This window comes from Microtus pennsylvanicus, chromosome 8 (assembly GCF_037038515.1).
Source record: "Microtus pennsylvanicus isolate mMicPen1 chromosome 8, mMicPen1.hap1, whole genome shotgun sequence".
Taxonomy (NCBI): domain Eukaryota; kingdom Metazoa; phylum Chordata; class Mammalia; order Rodentia; family Cricetidae; genus Microtus; species Microtus pennsylvanicus.
In genome coordinates this window covers 7,777,453-7,796,781 of record NC_134586.1, presented here as the reverse complement: position 1 = coordinate 7,796,781, position 19,329 = coordinate 7,777,453, and the positions used below count along the sequence as shown (strand labels likewise).

Genomic DNA, 19,329 nt, shown 5'->3' with positions numbered 1-19,329 from the left:
TAATAACCTACACATGCGTACCGTTAGTAATGCACCACGCGTTACTCACGCATCACCTGTCCAGGTGGCGAAACCCAGCATTTGTCATGCTGATTAGAATGTGTGTTATTCCCAACTCTGGAGTTTTGGTCTGGAGAATATTTGAGAACACATTAATTCAAATGTTTTCATTTTAAGATACTTCAAGTTCCATAGACACAGAAATGTTCCTCTGAAAGCTGCATAACAGACTCAGTTTCCTCAGCAGTTCTGCCTGTTAGCCATGGCTGACAGGAAGAGTAGATGGTTTTCATGCTAGAAAGTTTGGTCGAAACCAACTTGGAATTAAAACAAATTTGAGTCTAAACTAGGAAATCGCAAGTATTCACGAATTCCATTCCAACTGCCAGCCTGGCTTACCTGTCCTTTAGAGGGCAGCCACCCACTGGACACCTGTGCATGAGGGTGGTGATCCCTCGGGTGTACCTGTCCTTTAGAGGACAGCCACTCACTGGGCACCTGCGCGTGAGGGTGGCCATCCCTCGGATGACTGTGGCAGTTGTGCTATGCGGGGAAACTAGAGTCCACCCAGAAGCTGAGCTGAGCAGAGAAGGGAAGGGGAATCGCACATGTTCTTCTAGCTACTTCCAGAAGCATCCAAAGGGTATCATTACTGTAACTTACATTGGAAATATTTTTCCTGCTCAGAATCTCACAGCATCCAACTCTTTCTTGACCTCATTTGGAGACTGGTGATTATTACTTGAGTTAACTTACAGTTTTGTATCTGGAAAGCTCTGGTAGCTGTAGGAAGGTCTCTTACCATGTTGCTCCTGAGCCCCTCTGTTCTGTGCCATTGCATACTCCAGAGGCCAATGCTGTCCTCTCTGTTACTTTATCTTACCCTTCTCTCAGTTACTGCCCTGCTGATCTTCCAAAGACACACAACAAATAATTTCCATAATTTCAAAAAGTCATAATACCTGGAATGTATTTCTGTAGAGTGGTTTCTCAATTGAAAGTAGCTCCCCGTGTGATGGCACCATGCTTTGATATCTCTCTGAGAGCTCTGTTAGCGTTACGGGGAGTGGTTAGTGGGTACTCTTGGAGGAGAGCTAGCCCAGGAGTCTCTAATGATTACAGATGTAATGTGGCCTGCTAGTCAGTCATGGGGATGCTATGCCACATTGTTGTATGCTGTGACATTACTTCTAGAAAGAAGTATGAATGAAATATGAAGATTTCCAAATTATAAAAAGAAAAGCATTTCATAAGCACACTTAAATGTGAGATATGAAATGTTACCCGCAAGTATGTTCTCTGCTGTCTTCTGATGAGCGATGCTATACAGCCTGAGAAGGACCAACTCAGATGTCCTCCTGGTAATCAGAAACTCGGTGACTATGAGTGTTCCTTGGCCTGCTTGGGCACTGGAGTCTTACCCCTGTATCAGAATGTTATCGTGGAGTCACATGGACTAAACCTTTGTCTATTATCTGGCTGTTGATTCATCTTGGAAAATCATCCTGCCAGCCTACAAATAAAGATGGCAGTACTTTATACCATAACAATGGAGAAAATTGGAGTAACAAGATGGCTTAGCAGGTACAGCCCCCAAACCCATCCATATAAAGATGGAAGAGCTCATTCCAGTGTTGCTCTCTGATTTCCACATACACACCATGATGCATATGCAGACACACGACAATAAACATTTTTAAGAGAATAGACTCCATAAAGTTGTACCAACTTCACATGCATGCTGTGACACATGCACCCACATGCATGATGCACATGCAAGGGCAATGGAAGTTTTAAATGTTAAAGGATACATTATACTCTTTGTTGTAAAATCCAAGTGTCCTGTGGTAGGAGGGCTGTGTATCCAGTTTGTTTAAGATTGTCCACATATACATTAGTTTTACCATAACAGTTTACTGAATAGCAGCAGAAAGTCCTGCAAATTTTCCTGATTATCTGAATGATGATGTTCATCAGGGAGTCGGTGGAATGCACTCAGCATTCTTAGTGTCCAAACCTAGATAAATAAGGTGCCAGGAGCTTGGTTAGCTGGTGAATGGTGAGAGGCCAGCTTGCTTTACAAAGGCCTGTATTTTCCCTTTACATTCCTTATCTTTTTCTGAACAGGATCTCTTTAGCTAGATGGTCTGGGTGAGAGAATTTAAAGCAGGTGGTAGTTCTTTATAACTGCTTGAAGGTGTTACATGCAAACCTCCTTTCAACCTTCTTACATGAGCATCTAGGAAAGTCACCAGACGAAGCAGTGTTTTCAGTGCCCTTAGGTCACATCATCCGTTCATACATACATACCTACATACATACATACATAACGTACATACAGGCATACATACATCAGTCACTGCTTCTGTCACAGCCAGAAAGTGCCCTAGGACCCTGGGACTACATTTCTTTGGCTGTGTTGTCCACTGAACACTGAGAGGACGGTCATTGTGATGTATGTTATGTAGTACTCAGTACATGTCATCACTGGGTTCTTTCAGTAAAGTTGATAAACTTGCTTTAGTATGTATTCTACTTTAACTCTTGTTTGTTTGTTTGTTTGTTTGTTTTAGACAGGGTTTCTCTGTAGTTTTGGAGCCTATCCTGGAACTAGCTCTTGTAGACCAGGCTGGCCTCGAACTCACAGAGATCCACCTGCCTCTGCCTCCTGAGTGCTGGGATTAAAGGCATGCGCCACTGCCCAGCTAAACTCTTACTGTCCTTAAAGTGAACTACACTCCCCATTATAGTCTGTGTTTTTTACTTCTGCTGCACAGGACAGTCATTATTTGCTTGCAGAGATTTTTTTCCCCGAACTTTTCTACAGGAAATTGTAACATTCTTCCTAGGTATGAAATTGAAGGCTGTGAAGTGATTTGGGCCATAAAGGATAAAGCCATTGGGAATACTTTCTTTGACGCAGGTGCAGCAGAGTTTTTGATTTCAAAGCTCATGTCTGAAAAATCAGAGGCTAAAATTGCTCATAAAAGAACCATATACACCGTTGAAGGTAAGTGCAATATTTGGCTTGTTTCATTCATGGATGAAACTAATTTTTAACTATAAGAAAATTCAGTAAATAGTATTTAGGGGGCAGGAACATGGATATTTAATTCTATGTCTTTTTTAGTTTTTTATTATTTTATTTTATTACTTTAAAAAAATACCAATCCAAATTCCCACTTCCCCCCACCCCGATTCCCTTCCCACTTCCTCCACACACCCTCCCCTCACTCCCCTCCTATCCTAAGAGAGGGCAAGGCACCCTGCCCTGTGGAAAGTCCAAGGCCCTCCCTACTACATCTAGGTTGAGCAAGGAATACATCCAAAGAGAATAGGATCTCAAAAAGCCAGTATATGCAGTAGAGACAAATCCCAGTGCCATTATCATTGGCCCCTCAGTCTGCCCCAACTGTCAGCCACATTCAGAGGGTCCAGTTTGATTCCATGCTCTTTCATTCCCAGTCCAGTTGGAGTTGGTGAGCTCCCATTAGCTCAGGCACATTGTCTCAGTGGGTGAACCCCTCATGGTCTTGACTTCCTTGTTCATACTGTCCCATATGAAATTTTCAGATTAGAAAATATATTGGGGGCTAGAGAGATGGCTCAGTAGTTAAGAACACTACAGCTCTTTTGGGAGACCCAAGTTTGATTCCCAGCACTCACAAAGATGCCCACAACATCTGTGACCCTAGTTCTGAGGAGTCCAGCACCTCCTTCAGGCCTCCAAGGGAACCAAGAGCACAAGTGGTAGACATACATGCAGGCAAAGCACCCACACACACACTAAAAATAAAAAGAAACATATAAAGGGTATGATGGCATATGCCTTTAATCTCAGCACACAAGAGTCAGTGGCAGGCTCTCTGTGTGTTCTGGGCTAGTCAGGGCTATGAAGTAAGATCCAATCTCAAAACAAAACAAAATCTAAACAACTTTTTCTTAGTTATTTTAAAATAAAAAATAGACATTTAATACACATAGGCATTTTAAATTAAGTGAAATAACCGGGCCATTTGCATCTTGTCAAACAGTTGCTACAACTGAGCAATGCCCAAGACTAGTAAAAAATCCACTGAGAACAATACCCACTAGTTTATTTAATAGACGTCAAACAAGCTTTGGGCTCATAAAATTCTAAGTTAATTTTCTAAGTTTTGGAGAGGCTACAGATTGACGGAGTTTAGACTCTAATAGCTAATTTTCACACTCTTACATTGGCAAGTGTGTAACCCTGAGACACACTGGGTGCTGACACAGTGTCAGTGAACGGTCACCCATTCTGTCACTGTCACAGAACACTCAGTGCACAAAGCCGCAAATACAGAGACGTGCACCATGCTGCATGTCTGCCTGAGAATCAGGACGTTGCCCAAAGGAGAGATGACTGACGCTCTGTCCAGCCATTTTAAAATCATCTGAGTTCATTTCTTAGGAGCGAGAAAGGAAAACAGAAACAAAGCTAAAGTTGGAAACGTGGGCAGTGCCCTCGGACCAGACTGGCACGGAGGCTTGGATCTGAAAGGAAAAGAAGAGGTATGTTTCTATCAACCAATGCCACTCACCCAAACGCCAAATCTCTGGGTCACCTGATTTTAAGTATACTATGTAGGAAAGGTCTTCAAACCCACTGATCCAGATGCCCACCCAAAATAGCGAATATTTCCCTCTAACTGCGGAGCTGGAGATGTCTACTTGCAGACTACAGGGATAAACCACAGTTCTCAGTCTTCTTCTAAAGGTCCCTTTGATGTTTGCAGCACCCTTACAAAGTGCTTACAAGGGTTACTAGGTGGAGTCAAAACAAATACGTCATATTTTCATTGAGTAAGTAGGTAACTTGCTTTTACTTAATATATACTTTCAATTTTTTAAGTCACAAAATTGCTGTCATTCAAATATTCCAAGAGGGCTGGAGAGATGGCTCAGTGGTTAAGAGCACCAGCTGCTCTTCCAGAGGTCCTGAGTTCAATTCCCAGCAACCATATGGTGGCTCACAACCATCTGTAATGAGATCTGGCGCCCTCTTCCAGCGTGTGGGCATACACGGAGGCAGAATGTTGTATACATAATAAATAAATAAATCTTTAAAAAAATATTCCAAGAATACAAATGTGTCTGTATTTGCACTGGAACTGTATTTGCACTGGAACCTTTTCAGGCTTTGGTGGGTAGAAGGGGAGCTGGCTAAACGGAGTCTAATTGGGGATAAGAATAGTGTGAAATCATTTTCTCCAGAATTCCTGGGACTTCTAAGTTTGCAGTTTTACCATCCATTTAAGAGTCCTTCAGCGAACACTGCTGCCTGCTGCCTGCTGCCTCCCTCGCGTGAAGGAGGTGTGCTGGCCACACCGCAGTGAAAACCTGTAGAATTTTGTGGATTTCCAGATTGCCTCATCCACTTGCCACGTCATGCTTGGCATTTCAAGTGCTGGGTGGATTCTGCTCACCTTTGCACACAGGCTCTGAGAGGCGTATTTGGGAGCATAAGCATGCTGTACTTATACTACGATATCCATGTCTCAGCAGGCACTGTCTGGATTGTGCTGACCAATATTCATTTTGTCCAGTTTTCACACAGTATTCACATTGAAACCAAATGTGAAGTCAAGAAAATCTACCTTCAAGAGGAGTTTAAGATTATGAAGAAAAAGCCCTTGACTTTTCCAAAGGATCAGCATAAGTCAGTTACAGTTGATAAAGGTAAAAGAAAACATATTACTCCTTAAATTAAACATGATAAATATATATATATATACATACATACATATATATACATACATACATATATATATTATTATTTTTTTAAATTTTTGAGACAGGGTTTCTCTGTGCCTCCCTGGCTGTTCTGGAATTCACTCTGTAGACCAAACTGGTCTCAAACTCAGAGATGTACATGCCTCTGCCCCCCCCCCCCGTGGTAGTATTGAAGGCATGCACCACCATTGCCTGGTGTTACATTTTAAACTCACATTTTCATATACAAATTGGTTAAAAAAAAACTATTAGTTAACTTCAGGCCCTTATTTCACTGCTGTTGGTTAAATTTTGTAATAAATTCCATGTTAACCTGACCTAGTGAGTTAGTCAGTATATCACAGACCAAAACAAAATAGAAGCTTTCATAAGTAACACAACTGTAAGTAACATAACTCTAGATCAAATTTAAAATTCTGTGTTTGGGACTAAGTGCAGATGCCTGGTCTCATTCTACATCACTTAAGAACTCCTCCAGGCACAGTCTGTGAATTAGCAACACTGCAGTTAGGCGGTTAATGTTCTAGAATCTTCTAGTCTTTTCTAGAGTGGGGTTGTGGACAGTGAGGAGAAACATCAAGAAGAGGGGGATTAAATGCTGAGTGACATGAAATACTAATCAAATTGCTTCACAATTAATTTAGAAAGTGATCATTAGTTTAAATTTACTGTTATGTCTCTGCTCACATCCAAAGGACTGTTTAGTCCCCTAGAGCACTGTGCTTTTGAAGCTGCTAAACACAAAACAATGTCATTGCGCTCAGCTGTCCCAGCCAGAGGACCTTCTGTAGTCAAGAGGTGTCCTAAAGCCGCCTGCCCTTTCTGTTTCTGTTCTGTTCACACGATATTGAGAGTAACTGCTCAAGAAGACTCTTGAGAATTCTCTTCTTTTTCTTTTAAGAAGTGTGGCCTGTGTATGTGGAACTAACCAATGGGAAGATCTACGGCTGTGATTTCCTTGTCAGTGCTACGGGAGTCATGCCAAATGTACACCCTTTCCTCCACGGAAACAATGTAAGGTGAATTCTGTCCACTTGCTAATCTTTATCATATCTACTTTTCAGGCATCATTTTAGTTAGCTGTAACCTAAGATGGCAGCAACTCTGTGGCTTATGTCTGACTTGATTTACAGTATTTTCTACTTAGCACCCTTAAATACTTACAATCCAGCTTAAGTATTATCTAAAGATGTAATGTCCAATTTGTTTATCTAAAGGTTGATGGGAGACTGCTGTGTATGAATTCTCAAAGAGTAAACCTTACAGGTTATTACATTAGCATTTTAGCATTAGAAGTGCTAAAAAATGTTCTTCTGATTGGAGTTGGGATAAACATGACTATTGAATATTTTTGATATTAAAATTCTGGGACTTCCTGAGGTCCCAGATAGAAGTGAATCCCCGGACATTCTGGCCAGGTGTCTACACTCTGTGGCTGCTTTTATCTTTCTGATCAGAGCTTGGTTAACTCGTCCAAGCTTGACTTGCTTAAACTTCCTGTTTTTGTCATCCTAATGCTAATGACAAACTATTTAGTTTGATCTAGGAGAAGATGGCGGCCTGAAAGTGGATGACCAGATGCGCACATCACTTCCTGACATCTATGCTGCTGGAGACATCTGTACTGCATGCTGGCAGCCGAGCCCAGTCTGGCAGCAGGTGAGCCTACACCTATGACCATGTGTCTATGTGATTCCCTGTGAAAATAAAGCAGTTGCTACCCGTGAACTCAAGTTTCTGTTCCAGCTTTTCTCCTCTTTAGCTGGAAGCCATCACTGGTGGTTTGCGGACGAGTAACAGATTCCCACTTTAAAGTCATTTCATATTGCAGTAGATAGAAATGTTTTTAATTAGAAAGAGTTCTGGGGTTACCTTTCTTTTCTGCTTGACCCCTCTAGGACAAATTATAACTTTATGTCATAATCTGATACAAGGGAACAACAGCTCAAAATAAGCAGATATCCCTTATTCTTTGTAAATTTCATATTTCTACATTCGGATTTGCATGAAAAACAATTAGCTTTATATCATCCACAATGCAGACTTAGGGGAATTTCAGGTTCAACGAATTCCTGTCAGGTGTATTCAATCCACTGCCGACAGGATGGCTCTGGATATGGCCCGGCATAAAACTGTTAATTTATTATGTGTTTGCGATACAGTCATATTGACTGGTGTTCACTGTGACCACTAAAGATAGCACGATCTGGGACAGTCACTGGAAGTGCACATAAGGGAATTTCTAAGACTGAAACTGTGGGGAAGATGGAGTAGAGTGGGTATAAAAGCTCTTGTTACACAAGCCTGGAGGCCAGTTTGAGTTCGCAGACTGTGTAAAAGCTGGAGTCGTCATAAGCTACTATAACCCAGCATGCCTATTGAGAGTCAGGACCCCTCCTCGGAGTGGAAAGCAAGCAGGGACTCAAGGTGTCCACTGACATTCATACATGCACATGGCATGCGTGCATTCACATTCATGCTCGCATGTGCCCATACACATGCACACATGGATGATACGTTTTATTCTGATGATAACCAAAAGTAATATAAAGTACCATTCGCACTATTGCAGATGAGACTATGGACCCAGGCACGGCAGATGGGCTGGTATGCAGCCAAGTGCATGGCTGCAGCTGCTTTGGGACAGTCTAGCGACATGGATTTCAGCTTTGAACTGTTTGCTCATGTCACAAAATTCTTTAACTATAAGGTAAGAATACCCTTTTTGCATGAAAGTATGGCAACTGTGGCTCTTTTCTTGAATAATTATGGTTTAAACTATGTTTCAAAAATGCTATTTGGGGACTGGAATGATGGCTTAGCAGTTAGTTATTGCCTATGTTGAGAAGATGTGAGTTCAGTTCTCTGCTCCCACTTCAGATGACCACCTATAACTCCAGTTCCAGGAGTTCCAACACCCTCTTCTGGCTCCCATGAGTGCCTGCACACCCATGATGCAATCACACACACACACACACACACACACACACACACACACACACACACACACACACACACACACCAGGAAAGAACCAGGAGTTCTGACAAATGTGTACTATTCTTAGTTCTCCTCCTTCTCTGACAAATGTGTACTATTCTTAGTTCTCCTCCTTCTGGGACAGGTCTCTTTCCTAAACTAGACTTAAGAGAAAACACACCTACACTTCTGAGGAAGGGTCTGGTTCAGTTGCACAGTAAATCTTTAAGCCATGACTCCAGGAAAATGTGGTTCACTTTGTGTGTGTGTGTAGACACCTACAACGTTTTCAAAGACTGGGTAGCATTATCATCCACATATATTTTCTATTTTCAGTGTTAAAATATTAATGATGAGATTTTTAATGTGACTGTAGGCTGTGTGGCAGTGTTATAATAGTACAGAGCATGTTCATGCTATTCAAATGCTTTCTTTGGGCCCTTCCCACTGCAAGACTACAAAATAGTTTTTTGTTTTTTCTGTTTAAGCTACTTGACCCAGATAACTGGACATTATTTTATTTGTGGGGAGTTAGAAGGAGCTACTCCAAAAAAATGACCTTTTCATCCTCATGCAGGTTGTGCTGCTGGGAAAATACAATGCACAAGGCCTAGGCCCAGATCATGAGTTAATGCTGAGGTGCACCAGAGGACAAGAGTATGTCAAAGTCGTCATGCAGAATGGACGCATGATGGGAGCTGTCTTAATTGGTGAAACTGATTTAGAGGAAACATTTGAAAATTTAATTTTAAACCAGATGGACCTTTCATCATACGGAGAGGATCTCCTAGATCCAGATATCGACATAGAGGATTATTTTGACTGACATTAGAATTTCTTCAGGAATAGTAAGTTCAAAATAAGGAGAAAAGAAACAAATTGGAAAAACTAACGCCTGCACCAAGTGAATGGCCCCACAAATCAAGAATGCAGAAGCTAGATTCCTGGTTGGAAGTAGTCACGAACTTTCACAGTGAACTCAGTTTAATGACTAATTAGCAGGTGAACATTCCTGATACAGAATTGACAATAAACCTTGATTCACACAAATGCACCTGTGTACCAGATCCTTCTTTGCCTGAACATCAGAGTAAGGCCAGGGCTTCAGGAGGCTTGCTGTCTTGATTTACTTAGAACATGTCGAGTCTTCTTGCTGACACGCTTGGTACTGGTGACTGACTGTTTTCATCTGAGCTAAAACAGCAGCTCTTCCGGTCAGACATCATCTGCATTGCTCAGCCTAAAATGGCACCATCTTGGAAGGGTGAGCCTATGTCAGCATGGTATTGTTTTAAAGGGAGTCACACCAGAAAACTAGATAGTCACAGCAAGGCAAATGAGCTTATGACACTTACATGGACTTAATCTCAAATATATCACACTTAGACAACTTTGCATAAAAGATGTATTATTTTTCATTATTGTACACTGTAAAATATAACTCCTGATCTCAAATTTTCAAATGATCCTGAATATCTTCAGATAAGCCCTGAATATATAATTTTATATGTATAAAATACAAAATTGTTTCAAAAATTAAGTATAAAAATGATCTAGACATAAATAACGTAAATAGTTATTTTGTGCAAGATTAAGTGACACTCAGGCATCATCCAGCTTCCTTTTCTTAGCCCCAGACGGCTGAAGCCTGTTTGTGGACTTCTGGACATCCCCTTTCTCCTCGGCGTGCTCCGACGGTCCAGATGACGCAGCCTGCAGCAGAATGACAAAGCAGCACCTGTTAAGGAAGGCTCTGCTGATCAGCTTTCTTGTGAGCCCTCCAGTCTCAGAATTCCCCTTGTGTATCAGTCAGTTCCTATCTACAAATTTCTATTCAAATATGGGCAACTGTCTTAAATAAAACAGGGATATTGTAAATTAAAACAAAACAAAAAACCCTGGAGAAAACATGCAGTTACCTGAGGCTGCCGCAGCACAGACTCAACGGTGGCTAGCAGCCTCTGGAGAACACACTTTATGTTTTTTAAAAATTGATTATTTATTGTGTACATATATGCACACCATGGGGGTCAAAGAACAGCACACAGGAGTAAGAGAATGTCTCCTCCATTAGAGGCTGGCTCACAGGAATCAGTTCCAGGGATGAAGCTCAGGCTGACAGGGACAGCAGAAAGGACTTTTATCACTAAGCCATCTTGCTGAACCCAGAGGATCCCACCCAGTATTATCACGGAAGCATTTCACAGAATTAAACTTTAAACTGCAGCCCTCACATTTTAAGTGGCTGCAGCCCTCTGACTCGACAACGGGCCAGTCTAAAGCCCTCCACTACTTATCTGTCCAAAATCAAAACCCAGGAAGAAAACTGATAACATTTGTGTCCAACCAAACCTAGTAGAGACCTTGCGGAAAGCAGCCCAGAGACTTAAGGCACACTGAAAATGAAGAGTTACCCTGGCGCCGCTCTGTGTGGACTTCCTCACTTGCATGGTAACAGCATGGGCGTCGCTGCTGAGAAGACTAGCTCTGGGTCCCACTTTCAGATACGAGATGGTGGCGTAAGCTGTGAAACTGTAGTCTTCTCTAAAAGAAAGGAGTCAAGCAGAAAGCTTGAAGGAGCCATAGGAAACACTTTTAGAAGAGTATAATTTTTAAAAAATATACTACAACACAAATATAATCCTTAAGGAAAATAAGTTGGGCTTTTGAGGGGGGGCATGTTATTTATTTTTTTTTAACTTTTCTGACTTCATAATCAAGGTCTAAGATTATTAGGTAACTTGTTTTCTATATGCTTAAGAGTTCACATCAAATAACTGCAGTTGCTGACTCTGCTCCAGTTAGGAGTCAAGGGAAGAAACATGAAGACACAGAAGACAATGGCTGTGTACTTGAGATACTGCTGCAGGAGAGCATGTGCAATGATTTTCTCCAGGTCTTCTCGGGGAAGGACCGGGGCAACAACGCCAGCCACTCTCAACTTGGCTGCTCCCTTTCCCATCCAAGAATCGATGAGCTTCAGTGGAGTGAGCTTTTCATTCAGTTCCTCTGCCTGCTTCAGGATCTTGACCAGGTCTCGGCAGTGCTGTGTTACATTCCTTTTCTCAGACACTGCAAGGACAGAGAACAATGGGAACAGCTGAAGTTACACTCTGAGCCCTTTACACAAACTTCTTTTCATATGCTCAGAATTAAGACCACGATGTTCCTTAGGCTTTATCATAGAATAAATTCTACTCCTAAAAGCCATGTAGGGATCATGGCAATGTAAAGGTGACCTGGCTGTCAAAGGCTGCAGTATGCTCCAGACATCACTGGGAGGAGAAAGCCTGCTCTTTCTTATCTGATGCTGCAATTACACCACACTCTGAAAGCCAGTCTGGGCTCCGAGGGAATGTTCTGGATAGAAGTACTCAAATACTAGACTAGCATCCTGACTTACACGTAGGGTTCACATGAGTTTGGCCTCTATAAGACAGTCTTGTGAACTGGCAAATTAGTGTCTGTAGCTGTCAAGTTAAAAGTGCAGAGAACTCTACCCACTGAAGCACCAGAACCCAGGTCCTCCCATGAGAACTGCTAGGTCCAGCTTTTCAAGGATACAGCACCGGAACACAAGTTCCTGCATGTATTGTATCAAGAACAGAGACTATGCAGTACTACAGACTGTCATGACATTAGCCTTTTCTTATGTTACAGAACTTCTATGCAGAGGAATTCTAATTTTTCCTTATTTCTTAAAAACTTGATGTCCTCAGTATAGTAATATAATATGTGTGCATATACATTTGACTTACCTTTGTATCATTTTTGAATCTAGAAAATTCTAGTCATAGTTTATCTTTTAATTCTATTTGGAGGGACTAACCCTTCCCATATGCAGCCAGTGCTGAATTGAGGCTCTAAGAGTCTAAGTAAATAGCAAGCTTACAAATGTCTTTGCAGCAGCTGTCACACATTTTGTTACAGGCGTCTGCATTCCACACTTCATCAAAATGTTGTGCTATCAACACACGGCGGCACCTGCAGACACGAGAGAGAATCACTCACGCACTCAAGCTTTCAGGACCTGCTTCAGAGCAGCGCATGTGCTGCTGGCTGTGCTGCTGACACAACAGCCCCAGATGTGGTGGCTAGGGCAGTCCAAGTGTGTTATCTCCTCTTCGTATAAAAAAGTCTCACAGGGTCAAAGTCAAAGTAGGGGCAGACTGGATGCTTCTGGAAGCCCTAACCTCAGCCTTTAACACTGTCTAGAGCTTGTCCACGGTCCTTGGTTTCTGGTCCTGTCTGTCTTCAAAACCATCAACTGTGGCTTCTCCCATCACAACTGACCTCTTTGTCCACTTACAGAGCCCTGTGTCTACAATGGACCCACCCAGGGAGTCTCAGGAGACTCCTCCTTTCCCAGCAGTATGCTGACAACCATCACTTCAAAAGTCACCGGTCTCACTTTGAGGAGAATGTTTTGATAATGAAGTAGTTTCGTATATTTTAGGCTAAATCTGAAAACAGTCTTCATAGGAGTCTCCTATGACAAATTCTCACTTTCTCCTTCCCTGTGACCACCGCAGCATCAGTTGGAAAGTAAATGCAGTTTTTATCACTGGCAGGTCACTGTTTACTTGGACACTTCTGAGCTCTTTTGTGACAAGTATTAAAGACACAGGATGTTCACGGCCCTGGGGCCCCAAGGAAGCTGAGTGCTGTAAGCAGAGACTGCCATGTATTTCCTAATGAGAAACTTGACCCCACCCTGGCTTATTCAGTGACTCATCACCAGGTGAATGGACATGCCTGAACTTACCTCCCCAATGCCTATCTTACCACACGCCCTTCCATAATCTCTATAGGCAACTACACACCAGATCCAAAGGAAAAACTCTTCCTTCATAGCCTTCAATAGACTGGCCTTGAGAAGGACCTCAAAAACTGACAGAGCCTCTTTTCTTAGAGGAGGGCAGTCGGGGGTCCAGGTCTCTGCCTTTACAGTGTTCTGTGCTAACAGCAGTGCATTCGGTAGGTACTCGACGACCAAACGACATATGACATGCTACATACAGAAAGGCACGTGGCTCACTTGCTTATATTCTGGCAGTATGACACCATCTCGTACAACTTCTGCTGCCCTACATTCTCCATGACCACCATCGAGCTGATCCTGAATATGTCTCCAAAGCCGTAATACAGAATACAGTCTGCTCTCGAGTCATCGCGACCTGTGCTTTGAGGAATCCTCAGTTTGCATCATTGCTTTCAAAAATCCGTAACATGCAAAAGTATACGTCAATTGCTGACAGAGCTTCACAGTACAGCTAGACATTTTTAGATATCTGTAAGAGCTACCCTGAGGGTTTGAAATGACTACAAAGAGGATCATCAAAAATCAGCTTATTAATATAGAAAAACGGATGTTCACGAACAGTTCAGTTATAGGTTGTACATGTGAACCTACTAATTAAAACTCCAAGTGGTCGACATGAACATCACAATCGTTTACAACATATAATAAACCATTTTTAATATTCCAACAGAAGGTGTGTAAGTAAGTATAAATCTGGATTTTAAAAAACTCGTTCTAAAAATTACTACCTAAAAACAAGCATTGAAAACTCAGAATTCTCAAGCATGTCCTCTGCCAACTCTCCTGATTACTTCTGAATTAGAGCCTTACATACCGGCACGGCCACTCTCTTGGTAGTAATTCTCCATGGATTTGCTCATTGAATGGTGGATGACGAACCTCACATCTGGCTTATCAATTCCCATGCCAAATGCAACTGTAGCCACGACCACCTAAAATGTGTTAATACTTGGTAAGTTAATTGAGTCATTTAACTATTGTTAAAGGTAAGTTAGGCTTTCATAGAAAATACATATACTTAACCTGAAGTTCATTGGCTGACCACCGAGTATGAACCTTGGTCTTATCTTCGGGTTCCATATTGGCATGGTAAGTTCCTGCATGAATTCCCAATTTTTGTAAACTAATGGTAACTTGTTCAGAGTCTTTCTGAGAAAAACAGTATATGATTCCTGCAGTAAAACATGACCAAGTGTTAGATTCGTATGCATAGCACATTCTTAGTTAATCTGAACCATGCTCAAGACAGTGATTTGTCTCAAGGCAGAAAGGCCCCAAGCCCCTGAGCACATACTGACTGTTGGGTATAATCAACGTTTGATGCTTGCCTTAAGCAGAAATGAACCCTGTACCACCAGCCAGGGTTCCCATGACCAAAAGAGAGTGTCACTGCAACTTTATCCCCACTACACAGCACCTCTTAAACTCTGTGAGACGCTGGGAAATTGAAGAATCTGCTCATTTGGCTAAAGCACCTTTTTTGCATCTTGGGGCGGGGCTAACAGTCCATGTGTAGGCAGGCCCTCTGAGAGGGACAGACAGCTGCAGCCTCTCTCAGACTTGACTCAGGAACTCCTTTTCCCAGACACCATTACGCTCTCCTAACCAGAGGACAATGCTGAAGAGCCGCTGGGCTATAGTCCTTTGCTCTGAGACGCAGGACAGATATTCCTAACTTCACCTTGCTTTACCTGGTAAGTATGTACATGGCCCTTCCTGCAAGGTACTATGTGTTCTCTCTTTCCAGAACATTGCTGCTCACTCAGGAAGGTACAGGACAGATACTAACGTGTCAACAACACTGTCACTGGACCTATTCCACAGCAGGCAAGGCAGGCAGCTTTGACTCCCACTGTGGCAGGGATGCCACGCAAGCTAGTGACCAAATGGATGGATTTGATCTCATTTTCACGTATCAGTCAGGCATAACTGGAGGGATTCATGCCATTTCATAAACAGACTCTCAGCCCCCAAGTTGATTTGTTTTTAACATTACCTGATTGCCCTTTGTACCGTCCATTGATGAGCTTTACAATGTCCTCAATAAAGTCATCAGCATTAGAGGGCTTTTGTCGAACCTAGAAAAGCAGTCTCATTAAGAAGTGGATTCACCAGTACCACCCAAGTTGTGCCTGCTTACAGCCTCCGAGCTGTAAGTCCCTCATGGGAAGTATCCCTTCCTGGCCTCACAGGATACACCCGTCTGACCCATTCCTTCCTCTGCCCACCCTCTCTTCTTCATTTTCAGTCTCTGGTCTGTCAGAGATGAGGAAGCATAGAAACAGCAGGTAACTTGTGAAGATGGATACTGTTCTATTGTCTGATGCTTTAATAAAAGCATCAAGCATAGTATGAAAGCAATGAAAATGAAAACAAAATCTGTCCTTAACACAACTTGAAAATAATCAGAAAGCCACTGGGATATCTTACCTTCAAGAGTAAGTATCAGATAAAACCCACATGGGAAATACTAGTGAACTCATTAGTATGTATGTATGTTTCTATTACTTAGTTACACGGATGTCAGTTGGGCTCTTGGTTTTACACCCCCCTTGTTCTCAAGCATTTTACAAGAAAGAATCTAACAAATATACCCCCACTTGCTCAAACTGTTTATAAAAGACAGTATCACTTAATGCAGTATTATTTTCTGTTTGGCCTAATGTGAATTACGCTGCACAAGACAGAGATAAACTAAAGCACCAATGAATGTCCTACCAATTACTTCTTGACATAAAAATGCTTATACTGTCATCATGTAAGAAAGCACAATGAAGAAGTATAGCCTCTGCATACCTCATAATAAAGATTTGGCCGATTGAAAGATGCTGTGAAAATCAAACACTTATCCACACACAGGATTTTCTGTGCATCCTTCAAAACATGGTTGGTTGCTGTTGCGGTCAGCCCAATCAGTGAGGTGTTGGGAAACTGGCGCTTCAAGATGCCAAGTGCCTTATAATCTGAAAAAGATGACAAGGTCTGTCTCTCTCTGAACCCTCGGAGAATGAGTCAATCAGACTCTTAACAGCACACAGGTGAGCACAGGCTCCCAGTTTCACTTGCAGAGTTAGCTATAATTAAGTTTGCAGGACCTGCCACACTTCTTAAATTCAGAGGTTTTACTGCATTTTCTTCATGAATAATAATTTCTTTACAGAGGTCAAATTAATGCCCTTTTAAAAGCAGGTGTGGTGCAGATAGTTCCTCTTGACTGAAACATTTCTGGGAGGTCATTCAGGTTTCAGAAACTCGCATGATGGAAGAGGTCTCTCTGTGACGTCATGTAAGTAAACAATTACTGGGGAGGAGGGGAACATTTCTGGGAGGTCATTCAGGTTTCAGAAACTCGCATGATGGAAGAGGTCTCTCTGTGACGTCATGTAAGTAAACAATTACTGGGGAGGAGGGGAGCCTCTCCAGTAGTGTACCTGCCAGTAAGTCCTACCCAGGAGCCCCGCCAGAGACAGACACCAGAACTTTAGCCGCTAAGCCACAGCCACGTGGCAATACACAGATTAAGAGAAATGGGTTAAATTAATATGTAAGAGTTAGCCAATAAGAAGCCAAAGCTAATGGGCGAAGCAGTGATTTAATTAATACAGTTTCTGTAATTATTTCGGAGCTGCTGAGCAGCCAGGAACCAACAAGCAGCCCCCACACTACATTTCACCACTGAACTACCTCCTTAGCCAAGACTGTTTTAAGAAGATAATGATGAGTAACTTTCTCTAGGATGACTACAGGCTTGGCAGCTGAAGTACTACTAAAATGTCTCATCAATTTCAATTGCTCCAAGCTGGGTGGGATACTGAAAAACCCAGAAAAATAAGAATACCTTTAAGATGCTGCAAATTCCTTAATAAACAGGGAAAAATGAAGACAGGGTCTGGAGTGCTAGAGATGTTGCATGGGTTAGAAAGCAGTTATCTCGCAGGCTAAGGTGGGAGGCTGCCACATTGAGGCTGAGGAAAAGAGTACCCACCACAAGAGGGGAGAATTTCAACAGAGCAGGCGCTATACCGAACTGAGCGAGAACCAGTGCAAAGATGCATACCAGGCCTGAAATCATGTCCCCACTGACTGCAACAGTGCACCTCATCCACTGCGATGCGAGTCAGCCTTCCAGCTTCGTAGGCTTTCTCTAGTCTTGACATAAACATCTTGCTTTTTGCAATTTTCTCTGGAGTCACATAAATCAGCTTTAACTGGGAGTTTCTACTCACCATTTCAGCGTGAACCCATTTCACATGCTCCTATTAAAGATAAAACAGACACAAGCATTGTAGACTGGTGGACCAAGACACTAAGTGAAAATGGGTGCTCGTTGCTGAAAAGCAACAGTCTGGGGCTCTTCCTGAAGCAGATGCTGGCTCACTAAAACTGAAGCCACATCTCTAAGTGGCAGCTGGGCAAACAGTGTTCTAGTGACTCACTTGCTCCAGATGGCTGAAATAAAAATCAGTCACTTGGCAAATACTGAGGAAACATGAATGTGACAAGATGCTCCAATAAGGAAAGTGTACAATTTTAAACTGTTAATAGAGCCAAAATGTGAACCAAATACAATAGCTGTAGCCATCATGGTAGGCTTTACAAGTTCACTCACTACATTATAATTATACACCCAAGAACAAAAGTATTTACTTTTTAATTATAGCTATTTTAATTAAGTTATCAAATACCTCCTTAAATAGAGACTCTTGGGTGCACTCACCGCTACACACTCTATAGTATTAGTACTCTAGACAGACGCTGTCGGTGCTGGACTCACTTTCTCTTTTCTCTTCAGTAGAGGTATGCATGAGGTATGCTGAGCAAGATGGCTCAGCAAGCAAAGGAGTCTGCGCCAAACCTGAGAACCTGAGTTTGATCCTCCAGAAACACGCGGTAGCAGGAGAGTGACTCCTGCAAGCTGTCTTCTGATCTCCACGTATGCGTGCACTGTGGCATGCTCATGCCCTACTCCACTGACACACAAAAGTGAAAGCGAAACAAGAGCGGTATACACTCAAAACTTTCCAGTTGAAACATGAGGCCTTGGCTTTGTTCATATGACTAAATGAAGGGGTTAAGAGTATAGATAAAGAATGGCAACTATACAGCAACATTGTTTTCCGTTTTTTACTACTGACACTAATTTGTGTATTCTTAAAGAGTTTGAGAATAGAATGTATAAACAACAGCTTGGACATGGTCTGTCCTTGCACATTAGGGTAAGATGGTCCACATATGTGCTGTAACTCATTTTCTGTATTAAACTAGATTAAAGGTTCTGCTGTGTGTGTGTGTGTGTGTGTGTGTGTGTGTGTGTGTGTGCGTGGTATATGCATGTGTAGACATTTACACATTGCCAACATCAGAAGTCAGAGTGAAGTTTCCACTTCTACACTCCCCATTTTATTTTCTAATACAGTCTCTTACTAAACCTTGAGCTCATCGATTAGACTAGGCTTAGCCAGCCAGCTCCAGGAATCCTCCTGTCTCCACCTCCCTAGCTCCAGGACTACATATGGGAGCATCTATGACTAGTTTTACACAGGTCCAGGATTAAATTCAGGCTGCCCTCACAGTCCCCACAGAACCATCTCCCAGTCCCTCCTTGCTCTTTTATAGTACATAACACAAAACATGTTAGCAAATGTTTCCTATGAAGTGCTAGACAGGAGGAGTCTGTCACGTGGACTGCGCATTCTCCATGCACACTCAACTCTGAGCTGCTACACAAGTGAAGCAGTGAGAGAATGAGCACGTGAAGCAGGGAGAGAGAATG

At 42.3% G+C, this 19,329-nt stretch overlaps 3 protein-coding genes across 10 annotated transcripts in view; 2 read left to right on the top strand and 1 right to left on the bottom strand.

The window, feature by feature from the left end:
* The window catches only part of Pyroxd1 (pyridine nucleotide-disulphide oxidoreductase domain 1), a 22,387-nt gene extending 12,603 nt beyond the window's left edge, over window positions 1-9,784 (top strand). For both annotated transcript variants that reach the window (XM_075982369.1, XM_075982371.1), the window contains 7 exons: window positions 2,850-3,010; window positions 4,436-4,536; window positions 5,571-5,703; window positions 6,659-6,771; window positions 7,294-7,416; window positions 8,330-8,467; window positions 9,312-9,784. In XM_075982369.1, coding sequence (XP_075838484.1) covers window positions 2,850-3,010; window positions 4,436-4,536; window positions 5,571-5,703; window positions 6,659-6,771; window positions 7,294-7,416; window positions 8,330-8,467; window positions 9,312-9,560 — 1,018 coding nt within the window. In that variant the 3' untranslated portion in view covers window positions 9,561-9,784. The remainder of the gene's footprint in view (window positions 1-2,849; window positions 3,011-4,435; window positions 4,537-5,570; window positions 5,704-6,658; window positions 6,772-7,293; window positions 7,417-8,329; window positions 8,468-9,311) is intronic.
* The window catches only part of Slco1b3 (solute carrier organic anion transporter family member 1B3), a 1,042,880-nt gene that overhangs the window by 682,780 nt on the left and 340,771 nt on the right, over window positions 1-19,329 (top strand). The gene's annotated exons all lie outside the window — the stretch shown is intronic.
* The window catches only part of Recql (RecQ like helicase), a 25,504-nt gene continuing 15,875 nt past the window's right edge, over window positions 9,701-19,329 (bottom strand). For all 7 annotated transcript variants that reach the window (XM_075982367.1, XM_075982362.1, XM_075982365.1 and 4 more), the window contains 10 exons: window positions 17,614-17,812; window positions 16,353-16,519; window positions 15,553-15,634; window positions 14,580-14,728; window positions 14,371-14,488; window positions 13,773-13,911; window positions 12,627-12,718; window positions 11,587-11,806; window positions 11,149-11,278; window positions 9,701-10,447 (listed from right to left, as the gene is read on the bottom strand). In XM_075982367.1, coding sequence (XP_075838482.1) covers window positions 10,337-10,447; window positions 11,149-11,278; window positions 11,587-11,806; window positions 12,627-12,718; window positions 13,773-13,911; window positions 14,371-14,488; window positions 14,580-14,728; window positions 15,553-15,634; window positions 16,353-16,519; window positions 17,614-17,812 — 1,407 coding nt within the window. In that variant the 3' untranslated portion in view covers window positions 9,701-10,336. The remainder of the gene's footprint in view (window positions 10,448-11,148; window positions 11,279-11,586; window positions 11,807-12,626; window positions 12,719-13,772; window positions 13,912-14,370; window positions 14,489-14,579; window positions 14,729-15,552; window positions 15,635-16,352; window positions 16,520-17,613; window positions 17,813-19,329) is intronic.